We start from the raw sequence: 23,996 nt of genomic DNA on the forward strand, positions 1-23,996 counted from the left end.
CCTTTAGACAGCGAGCACCCACCACGTGAGCCAGGCTGAGCACTGTGCCATCCCCGCCTTTGAATTGGTTCAAAACTGTTTGAAGTCCCTCCATCTCCACATCAGCCCAGTATGAGAAAGATATCATGCCCATTTTACAGACAAGAGGCTGAGGCTCAGGGCATAAAAGGGTTGCACCCCTGGTCACACAGTGAGTCGGGGCAGAGCCAGGACAGGTGTGTCTGGTCCCCGAGCCTCGCAAAGACCCCTCCCCACTGCCCTAGGAAAGCCTGGGGCAGCTGTGGCAGTCTGCACAGGACAACCCTGAAAGGGCCTGAGTGGGGAGGTCTCAGAGTGACCTTGCAGACGGAAGAGTGTAGGAGGGCAGGGTTACAGACCCTTCTGCCCCCTTTCCCCTCCTTCCCTGGAATCTGGTGGGGGAGGAGCTTTCTAGGCAGATGCAAGGCCTGGTGTGGAGGTGGGGCTTCCTGGGTGGTGCAGGGACTGGGGTAGAAGCTGAAGGCGGGGCTTCTGGGTAAGTGGAATTGGGGTGGGGGTGGAGGCTGGGGTAGGGGTAGGGCTGGGGTTTGGGGCGGAGGTGAAGCTTCCCTGATGGGGACCCGTTTTCCCGGATGCCCAGCTTGCCTGCTCCAAGGCTCCTCTCCAGCGTGACACTTTTTGCATCCAGCTCCTTGGTGAACAGATGCACAGCCTGCAGTGGGTCCCCACAGCTCTGGGGGTCCACAAAGGTGCGGCGTGTTGGGACTTTGACTAGGACACAGAAAAAGAAAAGAGATGGGCCTGAGGAAAGGGACCTCCACCGTGGGCAGGGGCTAGAGCAGTGAGGAAGTGGGCTCAGGAGTGAGGAAGGTGGAGACCACCGCCCCAGCCAGACTCACAGTGGAAATACAGCTCCTCTTCGTCCTGGGCATCCCCACTTCCTTTGCCATAGTTGCAGGGCCTGGGGACAGAGTCGTTCTCTGAGCCAGGCCGCCCCTGACCGCCCCATGTCATCAGCACTGAGCACAGCACCTCCGTCTGCCCAAAAGGACGAGGTCTGTGCCCCAAGTGAGGGACCTTTTGTCCTGCGGGTCTGAAAGCTTCTCGCTGGTTTGATAACCCCCTTCTAAAGCACACATAAACCCTAGCCCCCAGACCTATGAACTGCCGTTCCCAGGCATTTTCCCGTTAGGACACAAAGAAGATTCTTGCAACTCCAGAGGCATCCAAATCCACACCAGTGACGAAGCCTCCATCTGTCTCCTGCCTTATGTTGGTGAAACAGCAGGATCAAGACAGGCAGATCCTGCGCTCCAGCAGCTTCCAGTCTAAGTAGGAAGACAAACACTGACCATGAGCTACAAGCCCACTCACAGACCAAAGCACCGAGGAGCAGGGCAAGGTACTACGGAAACAAGATGGCCATGGCCTGGTCCTGGTGATCAAAGAAGGCTTCTGGGACGGAGGCAGCCAGGAGCCAAAGGGCTGCGCCAGAGTCAATAAAGCCACAGACTGGCATTTGGAACCCCCTGAGGTAGGGCTTTGCTGGCCCAGATAAAGACCATAGCTTTATTCGGGAAGCAGAGAAGAGTCCCTGGGGGGCTTCAAGCAGGGGAGTGCTGAGATCCCATTTGCATTTTAGAGAGATCATCCTGGCTGCTGAGTGCAGGCTGCCGCTGTTGTCCGGCAGGAGACGGTGGTGGCGCAAGCTCTGGGTGTAACCGTGTCCATGGAGAGATTTGGGGACAAGAGCCACAGGTCTGGGAGACTGCTGGCATGCAGAAAGGAGAGGGGGAGTTAGGAATGACTCGTAGGCTTGCCCAGCAGAGTTTATGGAGGTGCCTTTTACCAAGATGGGGAGAAGTAGGCTAGGAGGGAGATCACAGGTTCACATTTACACATTTGAGTTTGCAGGGCCTGTGCAATAAGTGTCATCATTAGCTGCTGTCGAGTTGGCCCCCGACGTGGCGACCACACGCACACCGGAATGAGATGCTGCCCTGGTCCTGTGCCATCCCCAGGATCTTTGCAGATCGGACCACTGTGATCCATAGGATTTTCACCGGCTGATTTTTGGACGTAGATCACCAGGCCTTTCTTCCTAATCTCTTAGTCTGGAGGTTCTGCTGAAACCTGTTCAGCATCACAGTAACACACAAGCCTCCACTGACAGACGGGCGGTGGCTGCGCATGAGGTGCGCTGGCTGAGAATCAAGCCCAGGTCTCCAGCACGGAAGGTGGGAATTCTACCACTGAACCACCACTGCCCCATGGGACAAGTCGGGGTGGTTAATGAGTAGGGAGTTAGATGTGTGTGTGTCCGGAGCTGGGAAGAGAGGTCTGCTCTGAAGATACACTTTGGGAGCCATGAGCATTGCCCAGGGAGAAGACGGAGCCTGAGGAGGGACACTAGGAACAAGTCTCAGGAACCCCAATATTTAGAGGCTGAGTAGAGGAGAAGGAAGCCATGAAGAGGACTAAGAAATAACTGTCAGGGGAGCAGAAGGGAAATCGGGGGTGGCCAGGTCACAGGAAAAAGGAAAGAGAAGGTGAAGTAGGCAAGAGAGAATATGAAAGGGCTGAGAGAGACTAGATCACATTCAGATACCGACAGGAAGCAGCAGAAAGGCGGCCGTGGCAAGGTGGTTAACAGCATGGGCTCGGGAATCCTAGTTCCTCCGCTCAGTAGCTGTGGGACTGGGATGGCTCAGTTTTTCCTTTAATAAAATGCGGATAAAGATAACCCCACCTATAATGGTCTGACTGAAACTGGAGGGACCCCAGAAGTCATGGTCCCCTGACCTTCTGTTAGCCCAAGACTGGAACCATTCCTGAAGCCAACTCTTCAGACAAGGATTGGACTGGACTATAAGACAGAAAATGATACTGGTGAGGAGTGAGCTTCTTGGCTCAATGAGACACATGAGACTATGTGGGCGACTCTTGTCTGGAGGCGAGATGAGAAGGCAGAGGAGGACAGGAGCTGGATGAATGGGCACAGGGAATACAGGGTGGAGAGGAGAAGTGTGCTGTCACATTAGGGGGAAAGCAGCTAGGAGTACGTAGCAAGGTGTATAAGTTTTCGTATGACAGACTGACTTGATTTGTAAACTTTCACTTAAAGCACAATAAATTAAAAAAAAAAAAAGATAACCTCGCCTAACAGCACTGTTGAAAAAAGCTTAGTAATTACTCAAAAAACGTTAGTTATTATGTCTGACAGATGGAGTGCTTGGGTGGCAAAATGGTGAAGTGCTAGACTACTAGCGAAAAGTTTGGCAGTTCAAACCTGCCCAGAGGAGACAGGCCTGGCCATCTGCTTCTGAAAGGTCACAGCCTTGAAAACCCTGTGGAACAGTTCTACTCTGCACACATGGGGTCACCAGGAGTCAGAATCCACTCAACGGCAACAACAATAATTATGTGGGAGAGAGGGTGACATGATAAGTAATAATGGTTCCCGAGATGGTAAGAAGGGATGGGATTCAGGTCAACAGTAGAATGAACTTGGCTTGGAGGAAGGGCACCTCTTCTATAGCAAAGGGAGGGAGAAGGTGGGTGAGAGGCAGGCAGGTTTGCAGCTTTGGTGGTGAGAAACTGAGAGACCAATGGACTGGTAAGGGTGACAGGTGTGGCTGAGGGAGTAAGTGAAGGGCAGCAAGTTTGCAGGCCAAGGGTGGAGGAGCTGGATTAGGTATTTTGGAGGTGGAGCAGTCTGGGATGATGGGCAGGTCCATGTCAGGCTGAGATGGGACAGAAGAGAAGGCCCATGGGAATGAGGAAGAAAAGAACCAAGAGGCCACGGTCTGGGATAGGTTGTCCAATGGCTACTGAAGTCATGCAGGATGATGACAGGGTGTGACATCCAGGAGATGGGAAGTGGTGAAGGGTGAAAGGGCAGATAGATGGAGGAGTGAAAGAGGGAGAGGATAAGAGAAGACGAGAAGCTTCCGCTGGACAACACCCTCGAGTGAGAAGTGGGGTGAGCCATGGTGGACTGGAGAGGGAGACTAGAGGGGAGGAGGCCCTGCACAGAACAGGTACTGCAGAGACATGGAGAGGAGGGGACAGGTGTGAGAGATGTCATAGAGAGTCCACCAAGACGGACACGCACACTGGAAGAGTATGCCTGTACCCATCACCACTAGGCCAAATGACTCCCCATTTCCGTGCAGTTCAGCTTAGAACAAGTTTTGAAACCCACCAATGGCTTGCTCTGTTGGCTCTAGCCCACCTGCCTCCGATGCATTCCTGGGCAGCCGCTCCTGTCCTCAGTCTTTGCTCCAACCAGCTGAAGACCAACCCATAGGGAGATGATGGTCCTCTCTTACTTCTCTCCCCTCTCTTCCCTCTGCCTCCCAGAGCCCCTGAGCTCAGAGCCAGGACAAGCTGCTCTCGGTTCCTACCTAGTCCTGCCTTTCCAACAGGTCCAGCACATGGGCCTTGAAGCCCCATGAGGAAGGGGCTCCTCACCCGTCTTGCCTTTCTGACTCATCTGCACCAGGCAGGGCTGGCTCCAGAGCAGGGCAGTATCCTCTCTGCCTCAGTCCCTTTCAGTGCCTCACTCGGGGCCAGGCCGTCAGTGCCAGATGAGTGCTCAGTGGCCCTCCACCTCAAAGGCAGTTCCACGGTGCTGAGCTGCAGCTCCCCAGCAAGCCCCTGTCTCTCCTTGGCTCCCCCCGCACCAGCCCCAGCCCAGCTGATGCAGACTTGCCCGCCTCCCCAGTCTGCTGGCCTCAGCCTCCAGTTGGGACCCATGTGGGCTACCTCTGGATGAAGTGGAAGGTGGCCCTGAACAGCGGGGCAAAATAAGGCCACGAGGCTGCTCAAGGCTTGTGCTGTGAGCAAAAGGACTGGAGTCCCATCTGAGCCAGACCTGAGCTGTACATCCTTCCTCCTCCCCCCACCCACTGTCTCTACGCACTCTCCCACAGGCTTCTTCCTGCTGGGGCCAGGGGGCTTCTGGCTTATGAATTCCCCTCCCTGTCCTCCCCCTCCCACACACACACACACACACACACACACACACACACACACACACACAATTTCTGTCTCTCTTCCCTTTGCCTGTATTCAAGGGCCTCAAGATCTCTTGGGGGCAGGGGCTGGGGGCCCCCGGGCTCCTCAGGATAATCCTAATCACACTGGAGCAGCTGGAGCTTGACTCCATCCTTAGTGATGCCTTCTGACATTGAATGAATGAGTTAAGGAGCTAAATCCCCTTCATCCCAGAGTGGCTGAGCTAGCAGCGCTGGCTGGCTGCCGCAGGAGCAGTGGGTGGGGGAGGGGCTAGCCACACTTGTATCTACACAGCAGTGTGCCTGCACGTGCAAATCTACACACGAGCAACAAATAAATGCACATACACAGCTAGATGCCTATGAACACACGCTGATGTACACAGAGACACGCCCCACCCAGGGTCACCCAGGCTGGGACCATCCACCTACCTCCTCCATATAGCCAGCACGCTCATCACGGAGCCCAGGACGAGGAGGGCCGAGATGGTCACCACGGTGATGACTACTGCGGGGCTCTGTTCCCTGGACCCTGAGGCAGCTGGAGGAAAACCACGAGGCTGAGGCAGGCTGGGTAAGGCCCAGCACACGCTCTTGTCCTCAGCCCGTGGCAGGGTTCCCAGCGGCACCTCTGTATGTGGTGCTTTCTACCAGCAGCAGAGGGACCAAGGCTGGCCCACCCACCCACAGTACCACCTGGATCCCAAGAGCTGCTTCCTCTTCCAGAGCAGGATGCTTCCTCTGCTGCGCAGCTCTGAGAGAGGAGCAAGGGTCCAGGTGGGCAGGGCCCAGCCTCTCCTTTTGCCTCTCGGCAGGGCCATAAGAGACTTGAAGTGGCTCTGCAGGGTGAATGGCCTCTGGTCTGAGCTCCCCCCACCTCAAAATGCTCACCCGCAAGAACTGTAAGAGCTAACATTCAGTGCACACTTAGCTCCACTCAAAGCATGGTGCTGTGTGCCTTAAATATATGACCTTGTTTCATCATCACGACAATCCAATAAGGTAGTGTTGTCTCCATTTTACAGCTGAGGAAACTGAGGTTGAGAAAAGTTACATAATTTGCCCAAGGCCACCTAGCTAATAAATGGTGAGCCCAAGATTTGAACTTGACTCCAAAAGCCTCTGCCTGACTCCAGTCTCTGCTCTGAACTATTTCCCCAAGAAAGAGGCCCAGGGGACCCTGGGCTTTCAGCACCATCCATCCATTCACCCACTCAACGTACATTCACAGATGCCCACTATGTACCAGGCTGGGGCTAGTGCTGGGGAGACAGCAATGAATGAGCCAGAGTCCCTGCCCTGGAGGAGTGCATGGACCAGGGGCGGCGACGGAAACAAAAACCTGAGCTACAGAATGAAAAAAGAAACAGGGAGACGGGCAGAGCTCAGCAGAGAGAGGGATGATCATTTCTTCCTAAAGCCAATGAGGAAGGCTTCGGAAAAAAAGTGTCATCTGAACTGGACCTGGACAATTGAAAAGGTTTTTGGGGACTCTTCAATGCACATGCTGGGTCTGAAAAATGGCAAGCCATCCCATATGGCTAGAAAACAGGCTGTACAGAGGCAGAGTGGTAAGGTGTGCAGTTGGAGGGTGGGAGGACGAGGGGAACTGGGGAAGGAGACAGAACCTGGAGGACCTTGAATGCTGGGCTAAGGAGTATGAACTTTATCCTGCAGACAACTGGGAGCCAGGGCACAATGGATAAAGTTCCTGCCAAGGGGAAAAGGAACAAGGGGCTCTCCTGGCTTGAGGGTGGGGATGCAGAGGAGGTGCTTTGAAGACATAAAGGTTTGGGGTAACTATAGAGGACGGGGAAAGTGCTACACAGCCCTAATGCTGAACTGAGCTTGGGAAAATATACTTCTTCAGGCGCCATTCGGCCTCGGCATGGGACAGGAGAAGGAGAGTGGCCCATGTCTGGGGACTGTAGGGCGGTGCAGCAAGGCTTCCAGGGAACAAAGGCTGGCAGAGCTGGTGAGCATTTGTGAGGTGATAACCTGCAGTGTCCATGTCGAAACAGACACGGGGCCAGGAGGGGCTGATGCCTAGAAGATGAGGTAGGACCCAGACAACTGTTTCTAGGATGTCACAGAGCTAGTGAGGTGGGACAGAAGGGGGAGAGTTAGAGGCCAGTGAGGCTAGGGCCACAGAGGGGAATTCAGAAGCCAAGGTTCCAGATGCAGAGAACAGGGTCCAGGGGGCAGCCAGTAGCAGAAGGAGAGTAGAGTTTGCAAGGACTGTCTGAAATGAGGACACAGATATGTAGACATGGAAGTGGAGAGCAAGGCAGTTATGGTTGGCAGCCCTCTGGACCCCCACTCCTGGTAGTCACTCCCTTTGGGTGTGGGCTAGACCTAAGTGACTGATTCGTAAGGAACAGAACATGGCAAAAGTGATGGGATTACTTCTAAGACTAGGTTATAAAAAGACTGGCTTCTCTCTTGGGCACCCTCTTGCACACTCACTTGCTCACAGTCCATGAAAAATCTAATTGCCATGTTATAAGTTGTATCCCTACGGAGTGGCCCATAGGGCAAGGAACAGTATGTCTCCAGTAAACAGGCAGCAAGGGCCTGAGTGGGGAAGTTGATCCTCCCCCAGTTAAGCCTGAGATACTGCAGCCCTAGAGGACACTGTGATTGCAGCCTGTTAGAGACCCTGAGCCAACACTGACCAAGCGACACTCAGATTCCTGACCCATACAAACTAGAAGATAATACATGTCTGTTGTTTTAAGCCATTAAGCTTTGGGACAATTTGTCATGCAGCAATTGATAACCAATACAGTGCTGAGGCATGAGCCTGAGTTGGGGTCACAGCCCACCAGAAAAAGTACTCTGTAGATTGGAAGCCCCATTCACCCATAGCCAGGGCCACAGCAAGGGAGCCTGTGTTCAAAAGGCTTCTTCCACCCAAAATGCCTTCCCTGCTCATCTTCACATATTCAAAAGTTCCCCAGCCTTCAAGACACGGCTCTAATCTCCTCTTTCCAGCACCTGGCCAAGGTCTGGCACAAGAAAAGCATTCGAGCAAGAAGTGCTGTCTTCCTTCCCAGAACTCAAACTCCCTCAACATTTTATCTTCACTTCCCTTTGGGCTCGGAGCTCTTCCTATCTTGGATTAAAGTCATGTAGCAGGTTGGAAAGAGTTATTATCTTGACAGCTGGTGGCAGAGTGCCTCTTAGGGGGAACTGCCTTTGTTCAGGAAAATGCTTCCATGAGCTGCTCAGGGTAGATAGAGGTGAGACCCTGAGGGCTGGGTTAGCGGCAGGAAGAACAACAGAAAAGACGCCGAAACTGCCCTGCACCCTTCATGAAAAGGAATTTGGGGGTGGGCAGAGGAGGCGAGGGACCAGGGCAGGAAAGCGAAGGGAGGGCGGCACAATACTGTGGGGAGGCCAGAGATGTTTCCAGATCAGGAGATCTCATGATCAGCTTTTTAGTTTTGTTTTGATAATAGCTTCATTGAGATGTAATGCACGTACCATACAATGCACCCATTTAAAGTGTACAATTCTCCTTTTGTTTTGTTTACTGCTGCAGTGCAGCACCTGCCATGTCCCCCAACCTTCAGTGAAGTCTGTGCCACACTCCAAGGCCTTGTGGGGAAAGGGACAGCTCCCGTGTTTGGGTCAGTACCATGGCAGAGAGAAAGCAGCAGAGTGAGACCAGGAATCACACAATCGGTGCCAGGGGTGTCCATTAGACCATAACCAACCCCGTCCGAGAGAACAGCAGAAATCTTGGGGAGGCCACAGGATGTTTCCACAAGACATGGACTGGTCAAAAGAGGCAGAAAGGCGCCAGCTGAGGCATGGGTCAGGGATGGTCATAAGCCCCTCATCGGCAAGCTCCTCCAGGACAGGTACCCACCTAATTCATGTCGGTGAACAGGCATGCATCACTGCATCCCTAATTAATTAATTAATTAGATTGCAATGAAATTGTTCTGCAGCTCCCTTAACTGGACTAAAAAAAAAAAAAAACTGGACTAGGCACAGATAATTCTTCTCTCTGTCTCCCCACCCCACCCCGTCCCCAAGTCTCTCTGCCCAGGTCCCTCTCCATATGCACACACCACTTACCCTCCCCTGGGGTCTGCACTTCAATGCTGGGGTTGAAGCTCTGGGCCTCCCAGGAGGGCCCCAGGGACGCCGCCCGAATCTGAAAGACGTAGCGTGTAGCAGGCTTCAGGTTGGTGACAGTCACTGCAGGTGCCCCTGTCTTCACCATGGAGTAAGTCCGCTCACTCTGACCCTGGGGAGGGATTGAGAGATGAGGCCCAGATCCAGGGCCAGACCACTCTCCTGACAGACCAGTGGGGGAAAAGTAGCAGGTGGCTGGAGAAGTACCCTTAGGTGAACACAGATTGGGTGGAAGAACCTGACCCCATATGTCTCGGGGAAATCCACAGATTTCTTCCATAGGATCTCCAACCCTTCTCTCCACCACGAATTCCCACTCCCTCTCATACTCAGTGGCATTTGTAGCTGAAAGCAGCCACACCTCCAGTAGGAGAAACTCAGGAGAAGGTGCTAGATCCTTCTTCTTGGGGATAACAGAATGGTAGACATCAGGGTATGGCAGTCCTGGGGTGAGCCAATCCAGTACCCTAGTGGGCCTGATGCCTCAGAGAAAATAGACCCTGACAACTGCCCAGTCCTTGCCAGTTCACAAAGCTTTTCCAACCACTTGTCATCTGATTTCCACACCTGTCCTGCACGGTATGAAGGACAGGAGGATTACTGGCCTAACAGATATGGAGACTGGACTCAGAGGAGGGAAGAGGCTTGCCTATGGTCCTCAGTAGGAAAGTGGTAACCGCAACAGCTATCACTGATTGAGTGCCTACTCATTGCCAGATACTGTGCCCAACCTCCTTCAATGTTCACAACATCCTCATAGAGTCAGAATTTTTCTCCCTTTTTTATGAAGTTCAGAGAGGCGAAGAGACTTCACTGAACATCGCGTACCAAGGCAGTGTCAGCGCTTGCCGCTCTATACCATGCTACCTCCCATTTCAGCCCCAACACATACGTACTGGTGGCTCGAGAAGACAAACTAAAGTATTATATTGACATGTGCAAAGACCTGGAGTTAGAAAACTAAAAGGGAAGATCATGCTCAGCATTTCTCAGGCTGGAAGAACTGAAGAAAAAATTCAAGGCTCAAGTTGCAATATTGAAGGATTCTATGGGGAAAATATTGAATGATGCAGGAAGCATCAAAAGAAGATGGAAGTTACGACCACTTTGGAAATCTATTTGGCGCTTCCTTAAAAAGGTAGAAATAGAACTACCATATGATCCAGCAATCCCACGCCTCGGAATATATCCTAGAGAAATAAGAGCCTTTATATGAACAGATATATGCACACCCATGTTTATTGCAGCACTGTTTACAATAGCAAAAACATGGAAGCAACCAAGCTGCCCATCAACAGATGAATGGATAAATAAATTACGGTATATTCACACCATGGAATACTACGCATCGATAAGGAACAGTGAGGAATCTGTGAAATATTTCATAACATGGAGGAACCTGGAAGGCATTATGCTGAGTGAAATTAGTCAGTTGCAAAAGGACAAATATTGTATAAGACCACTATTATAAGAACTTGAGAAACAGTTTAAACTGAGAAGAAAACGTTCTTTTGTGGTTACAAGAGGAGGGAGGGAGGGTGGGTGGGAGAGGGGTATTCACTAATTAGTTGGTAGATAAGAACTACTTCAGGTGAAGGGAAAGACAACACACAATACAAGGGAGGTCAGCACAACTGGATGAAACCAAAAGAACAGAAGTTTCCTGAATAAACTGAATGCTTCAAAGGCCAGTGTAGCAGGGGCAGGCGTTTGGGGACCATGATTTCAGGGGGCATCTAAGTCAACTGGCATAATAAAATCTATTAAGAAAACATTCTGCATCCTACTTTAGAAAGCAGTATCTGGGATCTTAAACACTAGCAAGCAGCCATCTAAGATGCATCAATTGGTCTCAACCCACCTGGAGCAAAGGAGAATGAAGAACACCAAGGACACGAGGTAATTACGAGCCCAAGAGACAGAAAGGGCCACATGAACCAGAGACTACATCAGCCTGGGACCAGAAGAACTAGATGGTGCCCAGCTACAACAGATGACTGCCCTGACAGGGAACACAACAGAGAACCCCTGAGGGAGCAGGAGAGCAGTGGGATGCAGACCCCAAATTCTCATAAAAAGGCCAGACTTAGTGGTCTGACTGAGACTGGGAGGACCCCGGTGGTCATGGCCCCCTGACCTTCTTGCAGCCCAGGACAGGAACCATTCCCAAAGCCAACTCTTCAGACCGGGATTGGACTGGACAGTGGGATAGAAAAAGAAGAATGAGCTTCTTGGATCAAGTAGACACTTGAGACTCTGTTGGCATCTCCTGTCTGGAGGGGAGATGAGAGAGCAGAGGAGGTCAGAAGCTGGGGGGGAGATGAGAGGGCAGAGGTCGTCAGAAGCTGGCCAAGTGGACACGAAAAGAGACAGTGGAGGGAAGGAGTTGGGCTGTCTCATCAGAGTAATTAGGAGTATTTTGTATGAGAGACTGACTTGATTTGTAAACTTTCACTTAAAGCACAATAAGAATTAAAAAAAAAAACCAAATGACTCACTGCTCAGGGCAAATCTGCTGCAAAGGACCTCTTTAAAGTGTTAAAAAGTAAAGATGTCACTTTAAGGACAAAGGTGCGCCTGACCCAAACCATGGTGTTTTCCACTTGCCCCACATGCATATGAAAGCTGGATAATGAATACGGAAGACCGAAGAAGAACTAATGCCTTTGAATTATGGTGTTGGCAAAGAATACTGAATATTCCATGGACTGCCAGAAGAACAAACAAATCTGTCTTGGAAGGAGTACAGCCAGAATGCTCCTTAGAAGCAAGGATGGCAAGACTTTGTCTCACAAACTTGGGACATGTTATCAGGAGGGATCAGTCCCTGAAGAAGCACATCATGCTTGGTAAAAGAGGGTCAGCAAAAAGAGGAAGACCCTCAGTGAGATGGACTGACAGTGGCTGCAACAATGGGCTCCAGCATAACGGCTGTGAGGATGATACAGCACTGAGTAGTGTTTCATCCTGTTGTACATAGGGTTGCTACGAGTCGGAATCAACTTGATGGCACCTAACAACAACAGAGGTGCCCCCAATGTTATGTCTTTGCCCGCATCCCTTTATCATAGCCCCTGACACACCCACAGCCTCCCAATGGGTAGCGCCCAAAATACAGCCCCCCCAGACTCTGCAGCCCCAGTTCTTTGCCCATGGCATTCAGAAATAGGGGCTGACTTTGACTAAAGCTGGGCCAATCAGAATCTCCCTTCGAGGCACTGGAACAAGTCACTGAAGGTCAGAGAGATAATGGTTGGTGGACCTATGAGGCAAGGTAGATGCAGGTAGGGGTGGGGGGAGGAGAGCAAGGCTGCCAAACGAGGGCAGCCGTGAAGTGCTATGCACAAGCCTATCTGCAGAGTAGGTTGAAACTGGTGTGCAGAGAGAAGTAGAGATGAGAAGCCACCTGACATCTCTTCAGACCTAGGTAGCCCAGGTACACATCCAGTCGTTGGGTTCCATGAGATTTCCCTGAAGTCTTTCAAATATAATCCCTTTTGTACTTGCTCCTCTTTTTGAAGCTTTTTGTCTCCTGCAAATTCACACTTTCTAACTAAGGACCTGATGGTCTAAGCCTGGAAAAGGAGGGCCACATGACAGATGAGGGTGCAGTGAGCAGGGAACCAGGAGCATCCACCCAGCTCAGTCTTGGGAGACCTATCTATGCTCTGATCCCAAAGTTGGCTCAATGAGCCCTTTTGAAGCACTTACTGCCTTCCTAGCTTCTTTCCAATGTCCTTCACTGCTGGCGGCCCCTAAACATTAAGGTTCTTCCTAGGTCATCTCCTCCAGTCTCCTGGCTTCAGCTACCATCTCTATGCCAACAGACACCAACTCACTCTCTTTCTGTCCTTCTCTCTCTCCAGCCCAGGCCTCTCCCTTGAGCTTCAGACCTGCAAGTCTACATGGATGTCCCTCGGGCCCCTCGAATATTACATGAGCAAAACCAAACTCACCATCTTCCCTCAAGGATGCTCCTCCTGCAGGTTCTCCATCTCAGCCAGAGGCCCCGTCTCTGTGTTGCCCAGGTCATACACCTGGCAGGACTCAGGACTGCCTCCTCCTTCCTGTTCACCCCCCACACTCACAGCTCTTGAAAGATTTCTGGTATTCAAAAACTACTATCTGACTCAGCAAAGAAACGAACAAGGCCTTTCCAACCTAAGTTTCTCCCTTCTTGTCTCTGAGGAACAACATAATATAGTGCTGAAGCTGAAAGAGGAGTCACTTTAATGAATTTGCACTAAGGTGAGAAATGGTTTAATAGTAGATTACATATCAGATTTAAGCAGTTCTGCAATTAATTTCTGGGGAGAAGTGTTAACAATTGGAACAAACCATGGTTGGATTACAAACACAGATTGACCATGGATACAAGAGGCTGGCAAAAATCAACAAAAAACTCTTCTAGGAGAATCAATTGGCTATATGGAGTTTACAAGAAAGAGTATGGTATGTTTTATTATTAATTGTAAATTATGCCCTACACATTCTTTACATTGCCATAATTTATAATATTTCATACATCTATCTTTCTGGAGAGCTGGCTGTTAACATTTGCCAGCCCATCACTGGCCCTAGTAATGTATTCACATGGTCATATGCTTTGGTTAAAATTTGAAAAAAATAAGGTCTTTTTGTACTTTTTTTTGTAAAAAAGGTTCTCCAAATCACATGAACAAGATTCTGTCCCACAAAGTCTGGGTCAGCTGTAAACACCAGGCAAATGTGGTGAAGATGACGACAAGTGATGAATGGACACTTGAGGGGAGAGGAGAGAGTTCTGTTGATTTTGCAGAGGGGACAGGAAGAAGGCAGACACTCAAGCCTGGGAGGCCACCTAGAAGGCTGGTGGATACGTTCAGAAAAAAAGTACAGAGGGTTTTTGCTGGGAAGAAGGTGTGAAAAACAGGAAACCTGGCCAGTGAGGGTGCAGATCACAGCAGGTAATGCAAACCAACTCGAGATCCCTCCTAGATGTGGACTCACCTTCTCGTAGTATCGGATCTCATACTCCGTGCCATTGGCCCCAAGGGCTCCAGCAGGGATGGGCTCCCGCCACGACAGGGACACACTCTGGGGCTCCACTCGGTCCCTACGTATTTCATCCTCCTCCCAGGGCGCTGAAAGTAAGTAACGTGGGATTCTAGTCCTGGGCCAGAATGTAAGGAAGGATCAGGGGAACAGGAAAGGCAGGACATGCAGGGAGGAGAGACAGGGCCAGGAAAGCCAGAGGAGAGAACTTAAGGAATGTGGGCCAGGCAAGAGGCACCCTAGGGTCGGGGCCTGTGGGTGGGACCTGAGAGCCTGAAGGGAGGGGTCCATGGGGCTGAAAGGCAGAGTCTTCTCAAGGCCAGTGGAATGTGAGACTCCCTCACCCCACAGCTCTCTTCTTTTGTGGCTTCTAGAAGGAAAAGTGCTGGACTTCCTGTTGCTTGACCACCCCCAGCACCCCAGCTTCCCTCATGGCACTGGTTCTAATCCCTCAGGCTCTTTCCATACGTTCTGTGGTATGAGAGATATCAGAGAAAATTTGGAGGCAGAAAGATCAGCTACTTAACTATTCTAAACCAAGGCAGGGACCCCAGGTGAATGGGAGGAAAGGTCACGACCTCACTTTGGATGTGCTGAGTCCAGGAGTTTCCAAGAGAAGATGCCTCAAAGTCATCTCAAAGTGGTTCCAGAAAAGGTGTCTGTAGGGAAATGGAGGTTTGGGACCTCTCAGAAAGTGACTGGATGAGACCGCCCAGGGAGAATGCATAGGAAGAATGAGGAAAAGCTTTTAAGTATAATAACCCCAAGAAACACCAACGTTTAAGAGACCAGCAAGGGAAGAGGAGCCCACAAAGGATACTGAAGAGGAGGACGCACAGAAGTAGGAGGAAAACCAGGACCAAATGAGTTCATAGAAGTTCATAGGGAAGAGGACATTTAAGAAGGCCCCCTCCTGACTCTTTCCGATTAGCTCTTGGCCAGCGGGCAAGTGATTTCCCTCGCTGAGCTTAGGTTTTCTCATGTGTAAAATGGAAACAGTAACGATGTAAGCTTGCTTTGAGAATCTGGTGAAACAATGTATATGAGGAGCTTGGCACAATACCTGACACAGAGCAAACGCTCCAAAGAAGTCTACCAACATGAGGAGGTAGTATCTGCAGTGCCATATGCTGAGAAGGGACAAACTAAGACGATAATTCAAAGTGGCTTTAACAATGTGACTTCAAGGGACTGAAAACCAAAATCAAACCCCTTGCCACTGAGTCAATTCTGACTCATAGACCTACCTATAAGACAGAGTAGAACTGCCCCATAGGGTTTTCAAGGAGCGGCTGATAGATTCGAACTGCTGACCTTTTGGTTAGCACCCCAGCTCTTAACCACTGTGCCACCAGGGGCTTCTCAGGGGATTGAAGGGAGGTAGAAATCAGGTGGCAGTGGGTCAGGGAAGTGTGGACAAGGCATAATAACTCGCTCTGAAAAAATGCATGAATGAGTGACTTCCAGTTTTAAATGGTATCCCTCTAGCAGCCCCCACCCTCCATTGCTCCCAAATTTCAGTGAAAACATAAAAGTACAAAGAGTTGAAAACCCACAACATCACCATAAACTAGTCCTGACAGCTGACTGCCAGAACTGGATGAGGGGGTGGTGCAATGGCATATTTCTACTGATGATAAAGCCAGTGCAACCAGATTTAAAAATACAATTGTAGTGAACCCCTGGGCCATGCTGCCCACAGAGTGACATGGGCTTCCAACCTAAAAATAACTTGAAAGCTCCTTCATCCCTTCCCTACTGTCTGACCCTTGGAAAAAAAGCAAGGTCTTTGTCAACTGGACAATGCACAGCCATCACTCTACTGCACAGCTGCTTTCTGAGGCAAAGTGCTCTTCCCTATCCCAGGGAGTGCCTCTCAGCCTAAATTCATTTGGAATCAGCAGCTCCCAGAAAAGACCTGGGCACAAAGGGGCGGTAAGTGAGGAAGCATCCTGGGAGGTGATGCAGTCTCTGTAGATACAGACAGGGACAGAGGTAGGAAGAGGCTTAGAGTGTCATTTTTCTGGAAGTTCGTTTGTTCAAAGGCACCAGATGGCCAGAGTACAGAGGTAGGAGAAGGTTCCATTTCAGCACAGGAGAGATACATTAGATTCTGAGAAAAGAGCTAAAAACTGAGCTCAAGTATCTGCTCTTCAGCTGTAGATTCAGCCCCAAGTGGGCCAAGAGTACAACAGACTCCACTGGAAACCTCCTCAACAGCCATTTCCCCCTTCCCTGCTTGCTGAGCCCAAGTTTGATTCGGGGTCTACTCTCTCCCCCAGAAAACTTGGGTAAATTCTGATTGTTCTAAGACATTTGGGTGCACTTATTACCTTCTGCCACAGATTGGTTTAGGGGTGGGCTTATAATCCAGTTCTGGCCGACAAAAGAAGTCTGCTGAAGGGAGGGTGGGTTCTGGTAAAGGTTTCTTGCTCTTAAAAAGACACCTGCAGGAAGAAATCATTCTTTTTCTGCCTCTGGATGGTGAGGATGTGATGTCTGGAGCTGCTGCAGCTACCTTGCCACCACAAGAGTGCCAGCCTCTCTCATGGCAGACTGGAAAGACAGAGAGAACCTGGGCTCTTGAGAACACTGTTGAGTGACTAAATTAACCAAGCTCTACCTCTAATTTTCTTATGTGAGCTAAGGAACTCTTCTGGCTAAAGTCAGTTGAATTGAGATTTATTATTATTTTCTGCCAAAAACCTCACAACCAATCCAAAGGGCAATTTACACATCTTGGTTTTTGTTGTTTTGTTTTGCAACAACCAGCTATTTCTGTTCAAGAATAAACAGAAAACACCAAAAACCTGGCATATGAAAAAATATTTCAGGATAAGAAAACAGGAACGTTATTCTGAAGACTCAGGAGGAGCAGACCTTTGAAAGTGATTTAGCATGACAGTCAGAGAAACAAGTAAGGAGGCTGGCATCTTCGGTAAGATGAAAGAAATCACGGCCAACACAAAATAGGAACGGAAGACCATGACGAGAAAGCAGGTGGAGAAGAAAAAGAGACAAGATGAGACTTGTGGAGAAAGTAAAGGTGTATTAGCAAAACTGAAATATTTCAAAGAAAATTCTTTGCAAATACAAGGGATTTTAAACAAAACCATGAGCAGAACAAGAAACCAAATGTCTCTCTAGGCCTTTAGAACATCAAATAGACAGAAAGTATAATTTATATAGACAGACGGCTACACTACAGAAATAATAACATTGTTTTAATGCAGCTATATAGGTTTGCTATGAGTCAGAATCAACTTCACAGCAGTGGGCTTTTTCTTTTTTTTTTTTGGTTTATGAACAGTTAAAATGTGCTTACCATACCTTAGACCATAAATAAAACCTCAGTAGTTAACAAAAACGTAAAAATCACACAGATCTCTTTCTCTAACCACAGGGCAGCAAAATTCAGAAATGAAAAGATAAAATAAAACCAAGCCACCTGGAAACAAAAACATATTCTCTAAAATAATTTGAATCCAAACTACAATTCTCGAAGAAAACATAGGTGTAAATCTTTGCCGATTAGGCAATGGTTTCCTGGGTATGGAACCAAAAGCACAAGCAACCAAAGAAAAAAATAAACTGGACTTTACAAAAATTAAAAACTTCTGTGCTTCAAAAGGACACTATCAAGAAAGTGAAAAGAAAACGCATAAAATGGGAGAAAGTATTTGCAGAGAATATACCTTTAAGGGTCTACTATCCAGAATATATAAAGGATTCTTACAACTCAACCAGTAAAAAATGAAATAAACCAACTTAAAAATGGGTGAAGGGTGTGAATAGACATTTCTCCAAAAAAAGACATGCAAATGAACGATATACAAATGGCCAATAAGCACGTGGAAAGATGTCCAACATCCTTAGTTATTACGGAAATGCAACAAAAAAAAAGTTAGATACTACTTCACACCCACTAGGATGGCTACAATAAAAAAGGCAAATACCAACAAGTGTAATGAGGCTGTGGATAAAGTGGAGTGCTCCGACACTGCTGGTGACAAAAAACGTGCAGCAAAATCCTTGCGGAGGCTGAGGGATGGAGTCAGGGACACACAAGACCTCTCTTTCTGAAACAGTAGTGAAGAAGATATGTTCCGTTTCTTACTAAATTTTTGAAAAGGGAGGGCAAAAGATTAAGGTACTTTCCACCTCTTTTTCCCTAGGAAATTAGAGGCAAAGCAAACCGCAGAGTTGGGTGTGAGGCAAAGGGTTACCGCCAGAAGGTCAGTAGAAGGGGGAGCGCCCACTGGCTCCAGCCCTCAGGGGAAGCGCTCACGTCCTCTCTTTGCCCAGGGACAAGGAGTCACCCGCACTCCAATCCCTCCCTGGTGGACTAAGGGGGCTGGCCCTTGGCGGGGGTCACCGGGTCTGTGGTCACTTCTCCGTTTCGAGGCGGCGTTTGCAAAGACTGAAACGTTTATTTGGGGTGGCTGCGGAGGGGGATGCTCCGTGTGGGACCGATGGAGGCGGCCACGGAAGGGCGCGGGGTGTGGAAGGAAGGGCTGTAGCTGTGGGGAGTGGGCGCGTCCCAGCGCGCGGGGCGGCCTTACCCCCAGGTCCGGTGGAGACGGTGACCTGCGCATAGGTGGCTCCCGCGGCGGCTGCCGGGCCCGAGACGCCGTTAAGCGCTGCCACGCGCACGGTGTAGCGCGCCCCGGGCCGCAGGTGAAGCAGCGTGGCGGCGCGCTCGCGCAGCCCGGCCTGGCGCGGCACGAAGGCCACGCGCGGCCCGCATGGCTCACACGCGCCCGCCGGGCCCTCGCGGCCGCAGCGCAGGCACAGCAGCGAATACGTGACGTCCGAGCGGCCTCCTGAGTCGGCCGGCGGCAGCCAGCGCAGCCGCAGCGCCAGCGGCGAGCGGCTCAGGCTGTACTGCAGGTCCCGCGGCGCCGACGGCGGCCCTGGGGCGGCACAGGGGCGAGCGTGGTCGGGGGGGAAGGGGCGGGAGCGGGGGGGGGGGTCGCGGGCAGGGGTGGGGGAGAGAGGCGGACGGAGGGTCAGCCAGTGAGGGAGGTTGGGAGGTGTGGGCGCTGTCAGGGGTTGGGGGGAGAGGGGGCGGGACGCGGGAGGCGGGCGAGGTCAGATAGGAGAGAACTGGGAGGCTAGTGTGGGGGCGGGGATGGGTGAGCAGGGACTGGGGCGTGGGGATCAGTGAGGCGGCGGAATGAGGGTGGAGGGGTCAGTGATAGGAGCTTGGGGGAAGGTTAGTAAGGGGACCGGGATGGGGATGTGGTCAGTGAGGGGTGCTAGAACAGAGGGGTTTGAGGGGCTGTCTTCCTGCACCCAGGCGCCCTCCTCCTAGCTGGGGGATAGGGTGAGGTGAGGGCGGGGCGCTCCACTCGGCGATCCTTCAAGAATTCTAACCTCTTCCCTCTGTCTGGACTCTTCCTGTTGTCCTGGTTCTTCCAATCCAGGCTCTGGCCCCCACCCCACCCCACCCCACCCCAGGGTCTCTCCTTCCACTCTGCCATCGGGGTCGCTGGCCCCCACACCCGCCCTCAGGCTCCCCTGTGCAGAGCCCCCTGCCCCTCGCCGACCCCTCGGCCTCACCCCACCCCACTCTCCAGAACTCGGCCAGAAGCAGGACTCACGGGTGCAGGAAGCCGAAGGCGGGTCGGTCGGCGAGCGCGCATAGCTGTCCTGGCACACGCAGTACGTGGAGGCGTTTTCCAGGGCCCGGCTGTGCTCAGGACAAGGTGAGCAGCGGGGCCGCCGCGGGGACACCTTATAAAACCCTGGGGGGCAGGCTGCGGGGAGGGGCCACGTCAGGGGAATGGGAGCCTCCCCAGCTACTCTCTTCCCCACTGTCCTGCCTACAATCCTTAGGTGAGGTTTATCTCCTGAAATTGTGATTCAAGACTGCTCCAGAGGTGGCAGCTCCTGACTGAACAACCCAATAACACCTAACCCTTAAAGCCAAAACACAAAACCCATTGCCGTGGAGTCCATTCCGACCCATAGTGACAGAGTAGAACTGCATCTTTGCGGAAGCAGACTACCACATCTTGGTCCTGCACAGTGGCTGGTGGGTTCTAATAACCACTGACCTTTTCTGTTAGAAAGGTTAGCAGCCGATTAACCACTTTGCCACCTAATCCTTAGTAAATGTTTAATACATATGTACCAGGAACGTCGGAGTGTTTTACTTCTATTCATTTAACCCTTACAACAACCTGAGGTATGTACTTTATCCACATTTTTAAAAATGAGAAAACTAAGCTCAGAGAGGGTAAGTAACTTGCCCAATGTCCCACAGCTAGTAAATGATGGGATTCGAGCTCAAACAGACATTTCAGAGTCCACACTCTTCACCACACCATGCTGCCCTCATGCCCAATGGAATAAAATGCACTCAATTCATCCCCTTCCCTGATGCCATATTTTCCAGTTTGTGAGGACAAGTAGAAGAGAGGTACCTCCAAGGACTGTTACACAGAGACACACACTCCCAGCTACACAAAAACAAACACTGAGATCCAAACACACACACACACACACCATCGTCAAAGTTCACCCAGCTACCACCACCACCATTTGGGGATTAATGTGCCTAAGCCTCCCACCCCACCGTAAGCCAGAGTTGAAGGAGAGTGAATATTCCCCAGGCTGTGAGTCAGACCTGGTTGTGGTTTTGTCCCCTCTCAGTTCCTCCACCTCACCTGGAACAGTTGTTAAGAGCACAGGCTTTTATACCTGAACAACCTGAGTTTGTAGCTGAGTTGTACCACTTACTCACTGCGTGGTCTTGGGCAAGTTGGTTGACCTCTCTGAACCTTAGTTGTGTCTTGTATAAAGCACCTACCCCTAAAGGTTTTTGGAGGATTAATTGAGAAAAAACATGCAAACTGCTTAGCCCCTACACCATAATGGTAGTGATTATTGTTCCTCCCTCACAGGCCTGAAGTGGAAATTGCAAAACACCCACTTTAAACACCCAGCTGGGCCAGAAAGGAAGGCAGTGGCTCACGGCCCCTCCTTTCAGAGCTTGAGTGGTTCTCACCTTGCTCCCTGGCCCTTGCCAGAACTTCCCTGTTTCTCTCCTCTAGCTTAGCTGTTGATAGAAGGGTAGCTGCTCTCTAGTTCTCAGAAGACAGTATAACAAAGGGATGCAGACCAGGAGGCTGAGGATTTCCATTGTTTGGAAGGATTAGGCTTGGGAGAGTTCATCTGGCCCAGAGCCCTGGGCAACACAACTTTGGGGAGGGCTCAGTAGCCCAGGGGCCTTTGGAAGTCTGCCTTTGGAACAAAGCATGGAGCCAGCTGACATCATGGTCTGGTGAGCAGCAGGGACCCAGGCTAGGACTCAGAAGGTCTGGATTCCAGTGTTAGCTCTGCCATTCCCTGTGGCTTCTGGCCTCAAGGAACCATCAATCAAATGGGAATGATAACCATGACCTGCCCATTCTGTTCTGAAATAAGAGAAGAGGGTGAGGGCCCTGGAGAAATGATTGGTTTGCAAGTACTCACAGCAGTAGTGAAAGAATACTGGAGGCTGTATTCCCCTGTCGTGTGTGTGTGTGTGTGTGTGTGTGTGTGTGTGTGTGTGTGGTCTTTCCCTGTCCTGTGTGTATGTGTGTAGGTGGGTGGGCAGTGGGGGGGTTTTCCCCTGTCCTGTGTGTGTGTGGGTGGCTGGGTGGGTGGGTGCGGGGGTGTGTGGGGGGTGGAGGGGGAGTCTTCCCCTGTCCTGTGGGGGTGGGGGTGGGGTCTTCCCCTGTCCTGTGTGTTGTGTGGAGGGAGGTCTTCCCCTGTCCTGTGTGTGTGGAGGGTGGTCTTCCCCTATCCTGTGGCGGGGGGGCCTTCCCCTGTCCTGTGTGTGGGGGGGTCTTCTCTTGACCTGTGGAGGGGGGGTCTTGTCCTGTAGAGGGGAGTCTTCCCCTGTCCTATGCATGTACTGGGGAGGGATGTTGCCTGCTGTCCCAGAAATGGGCGACTCCATCAGAACAGCAGTGGTTATCTCTACTTTGGGAGGCTCTGTTTAGAAGAGGTTGTGTTGGAGGGCAGACTCAGGAAGCAACTCCTGACTTCTGGCCCCACCTCACATCCTCCAAGTCAGAGTCAGAATTTCAGAGATCATCTAGTTCAGCTCCCCCTGGCCTGTCTCCCTGTAGTAGCCACAGTCTTAGCTCATATACTTTGTAACCGGGAGCTGGCTCACCACCTTATGAGGCTCCCTTGCTGAGCAATGCTGGCAGTTAGAAAGTCCTTCCTTGTGTTGAGCCCAAAGCAGCCTCCATGTCTGAAAGAAGCCCAAAGCTCCTCCTCCTACCACATCTCAGGGTCATGCTGTGACCTCTGGAGCCTCAGGCAACGTATCTGCGTGGGTCCCTCTGCTCCAGGACAATCCTGCAGAGATTTGTCCTGCTTTCTCCCCCAAGGGAAATAGCCCCAATTATTTCAGTAATTCCTCCGGTTTCTGGGAGAGGGGGAATGGAAGTCAGGTTCACTAAAGAACAAAGGGGAAAAGAAAATTTTAGCTTTATCCTCCCCTCCACATCCATGTTCCTTTAAAGAGAGGCCTGTGTTTAGCTGGAGAAGGTACTCGGAAGGCCTTAATTTTCTAAATACAAATCTGACCATTTCACTTCCCTTCCTAAAACCATCTGATAGCTCCCCACTGCCACACACCCTACCCAAGCCACACTGAATGCTTCCTTTCACACCTCTGGGTCTTGTCCTGTAATGCCTTATACCCCTTCTGTCCTGGAAAACTCATACTTCCTTCAAACCCAGATCAAATAATAACTCCCCTGTGAAGCTTTCCCTGGCATTCTCCCTAGCTTACTACTCCCCAAGGCAAAGCTGATGCCGTTCCAAGCCAAGTGGCTTCTGTCCAGCATCAGCCTGGGGGGAGGGCACTCACCACAGCTTAGAAGTGGAACTGGGCTTCTGAACAACTCTTTCTCATTTCCCAGAGTGTGGATCCAATCCCTATTCAACAAGCCAGGTGCTGTTCTAGGCTCTAGAGATACTTTAGTGAATAAAACAGACAAGACTGACTGTCCAATGGTACTGATGCCTTCCCTCCTACCTTGCAGGGAGAAGAGAGGCCATCAGTTGGTAATTCCCTCAGCATCTGGCCATCAAACCCACAAATACCTCCATTTCTACCCATTTTCCTTCTCCTTCCCTCCAGTTCTAAAGAAGGGGATGAGCTACCTCCTGTTGAAGGCCAGCCACTTCACCATCACTCTAGATTCTTTCCCTTTACCTCCTTAAAGAGTGCATTCCATCAGTCATCTCCCCTCCTGTATCTTACACCTCTCCTTCTCTACTGGCTCATTCCAGTGATATATCAAGGGAATGGAGCAGCAAAAGAGGTCCATTTCAGTGACAGGCTAGCAAGGGTGCACTGTCTATAGAATATTTAAAAACAATAACACAACTGACTGCAAGTTGGTGTGCTTTTTATTAGCAACAGGCATCAGCAATTCTAAATGACATTGTTGTGGTTGTTGTTGCATGCTGTCGAGTCAGTTCCGACTCACAGTGACCCTATAGGACAGAGCAGAACTGCCCCCATAGGGTTTCTAAGGAATGGCTGATGGATTCGAACTTCTGGCCTTTTGGTTAGCAGCCCAGCTCTTAACCATTGTGCCACTAGGGCTCCAAATGAGACTAGTAATAGAATATTTCTTCCTACTAGGGCAGATGCTCCCACCAGCCCCCGCTTGGTACCCCACTGGCTCTTTCCCTTCAACATATAAACCGGTTTCTCACATCTGCAATAGAAATCTTCTCTCAACCCAATGTCCTGAAGTTACCACCCTTTCTTGCCTTTCAGATACAGGCTTCTAGAGAGTAGTTTAT

At 50.7% G+C, this 23,996-nt stretch overlaps 1 protein-coding gene across 1 annotated transcript in view; it reads right to left on the minus strand.

Moving 5' to 3' along the window:
- Window positions 1–23,996, minus strand: part of EPHA10 (EPH receptor A10) — a 35,352-nt gene that overhangs the window by 4,914 nt on the left and 6,442 nt on the right. The window contains exons 4-10 of the mRNA XM_049875936.1: window positions 19,781–19,936; window positions 18,740–19,090; window positions 14,133–14,266; window positions 9,084–9,255; window positions 5,430–5,538; window positions 879–940; window positions 625–750 (exon numbers count right to left, since the gene is read on the minus strand). Of these exons, the coding sequence (XP_049731893.1) occupies window positions 625–750; window positions 879–940; window positions 5,430–5,538; window positions 9,084–9,255; window positions 14,133–14,266; window positions 18,740–19,090; window positions 19,781–19,936 (1,110 nt within the window). The remainder of the gene's footprint in view (window positions 1–624; window positions 751–878; window positions 941–5,429; window positions 5,539–9,083; window positions 9,256–14,132; window positions 14,267–18,739; window positions 19,091–19,780; window positions 19,937–23,996) is intronic.

The sequence above is a fragment of the Elephas maximus genome, chromosome 3 (genome assembly GCF_024166365.1).
Source record: "Elephas maximus indicus isolate mEleMax1 chromosome 3, mEleMax1 primary haplotype, whole genome shotgun sequence".
NCBI lineage: Eukaryota > Metazoa > Chordata > Mammalia > Proboscidea > Elephantidae > Elephas > Elephas maximus.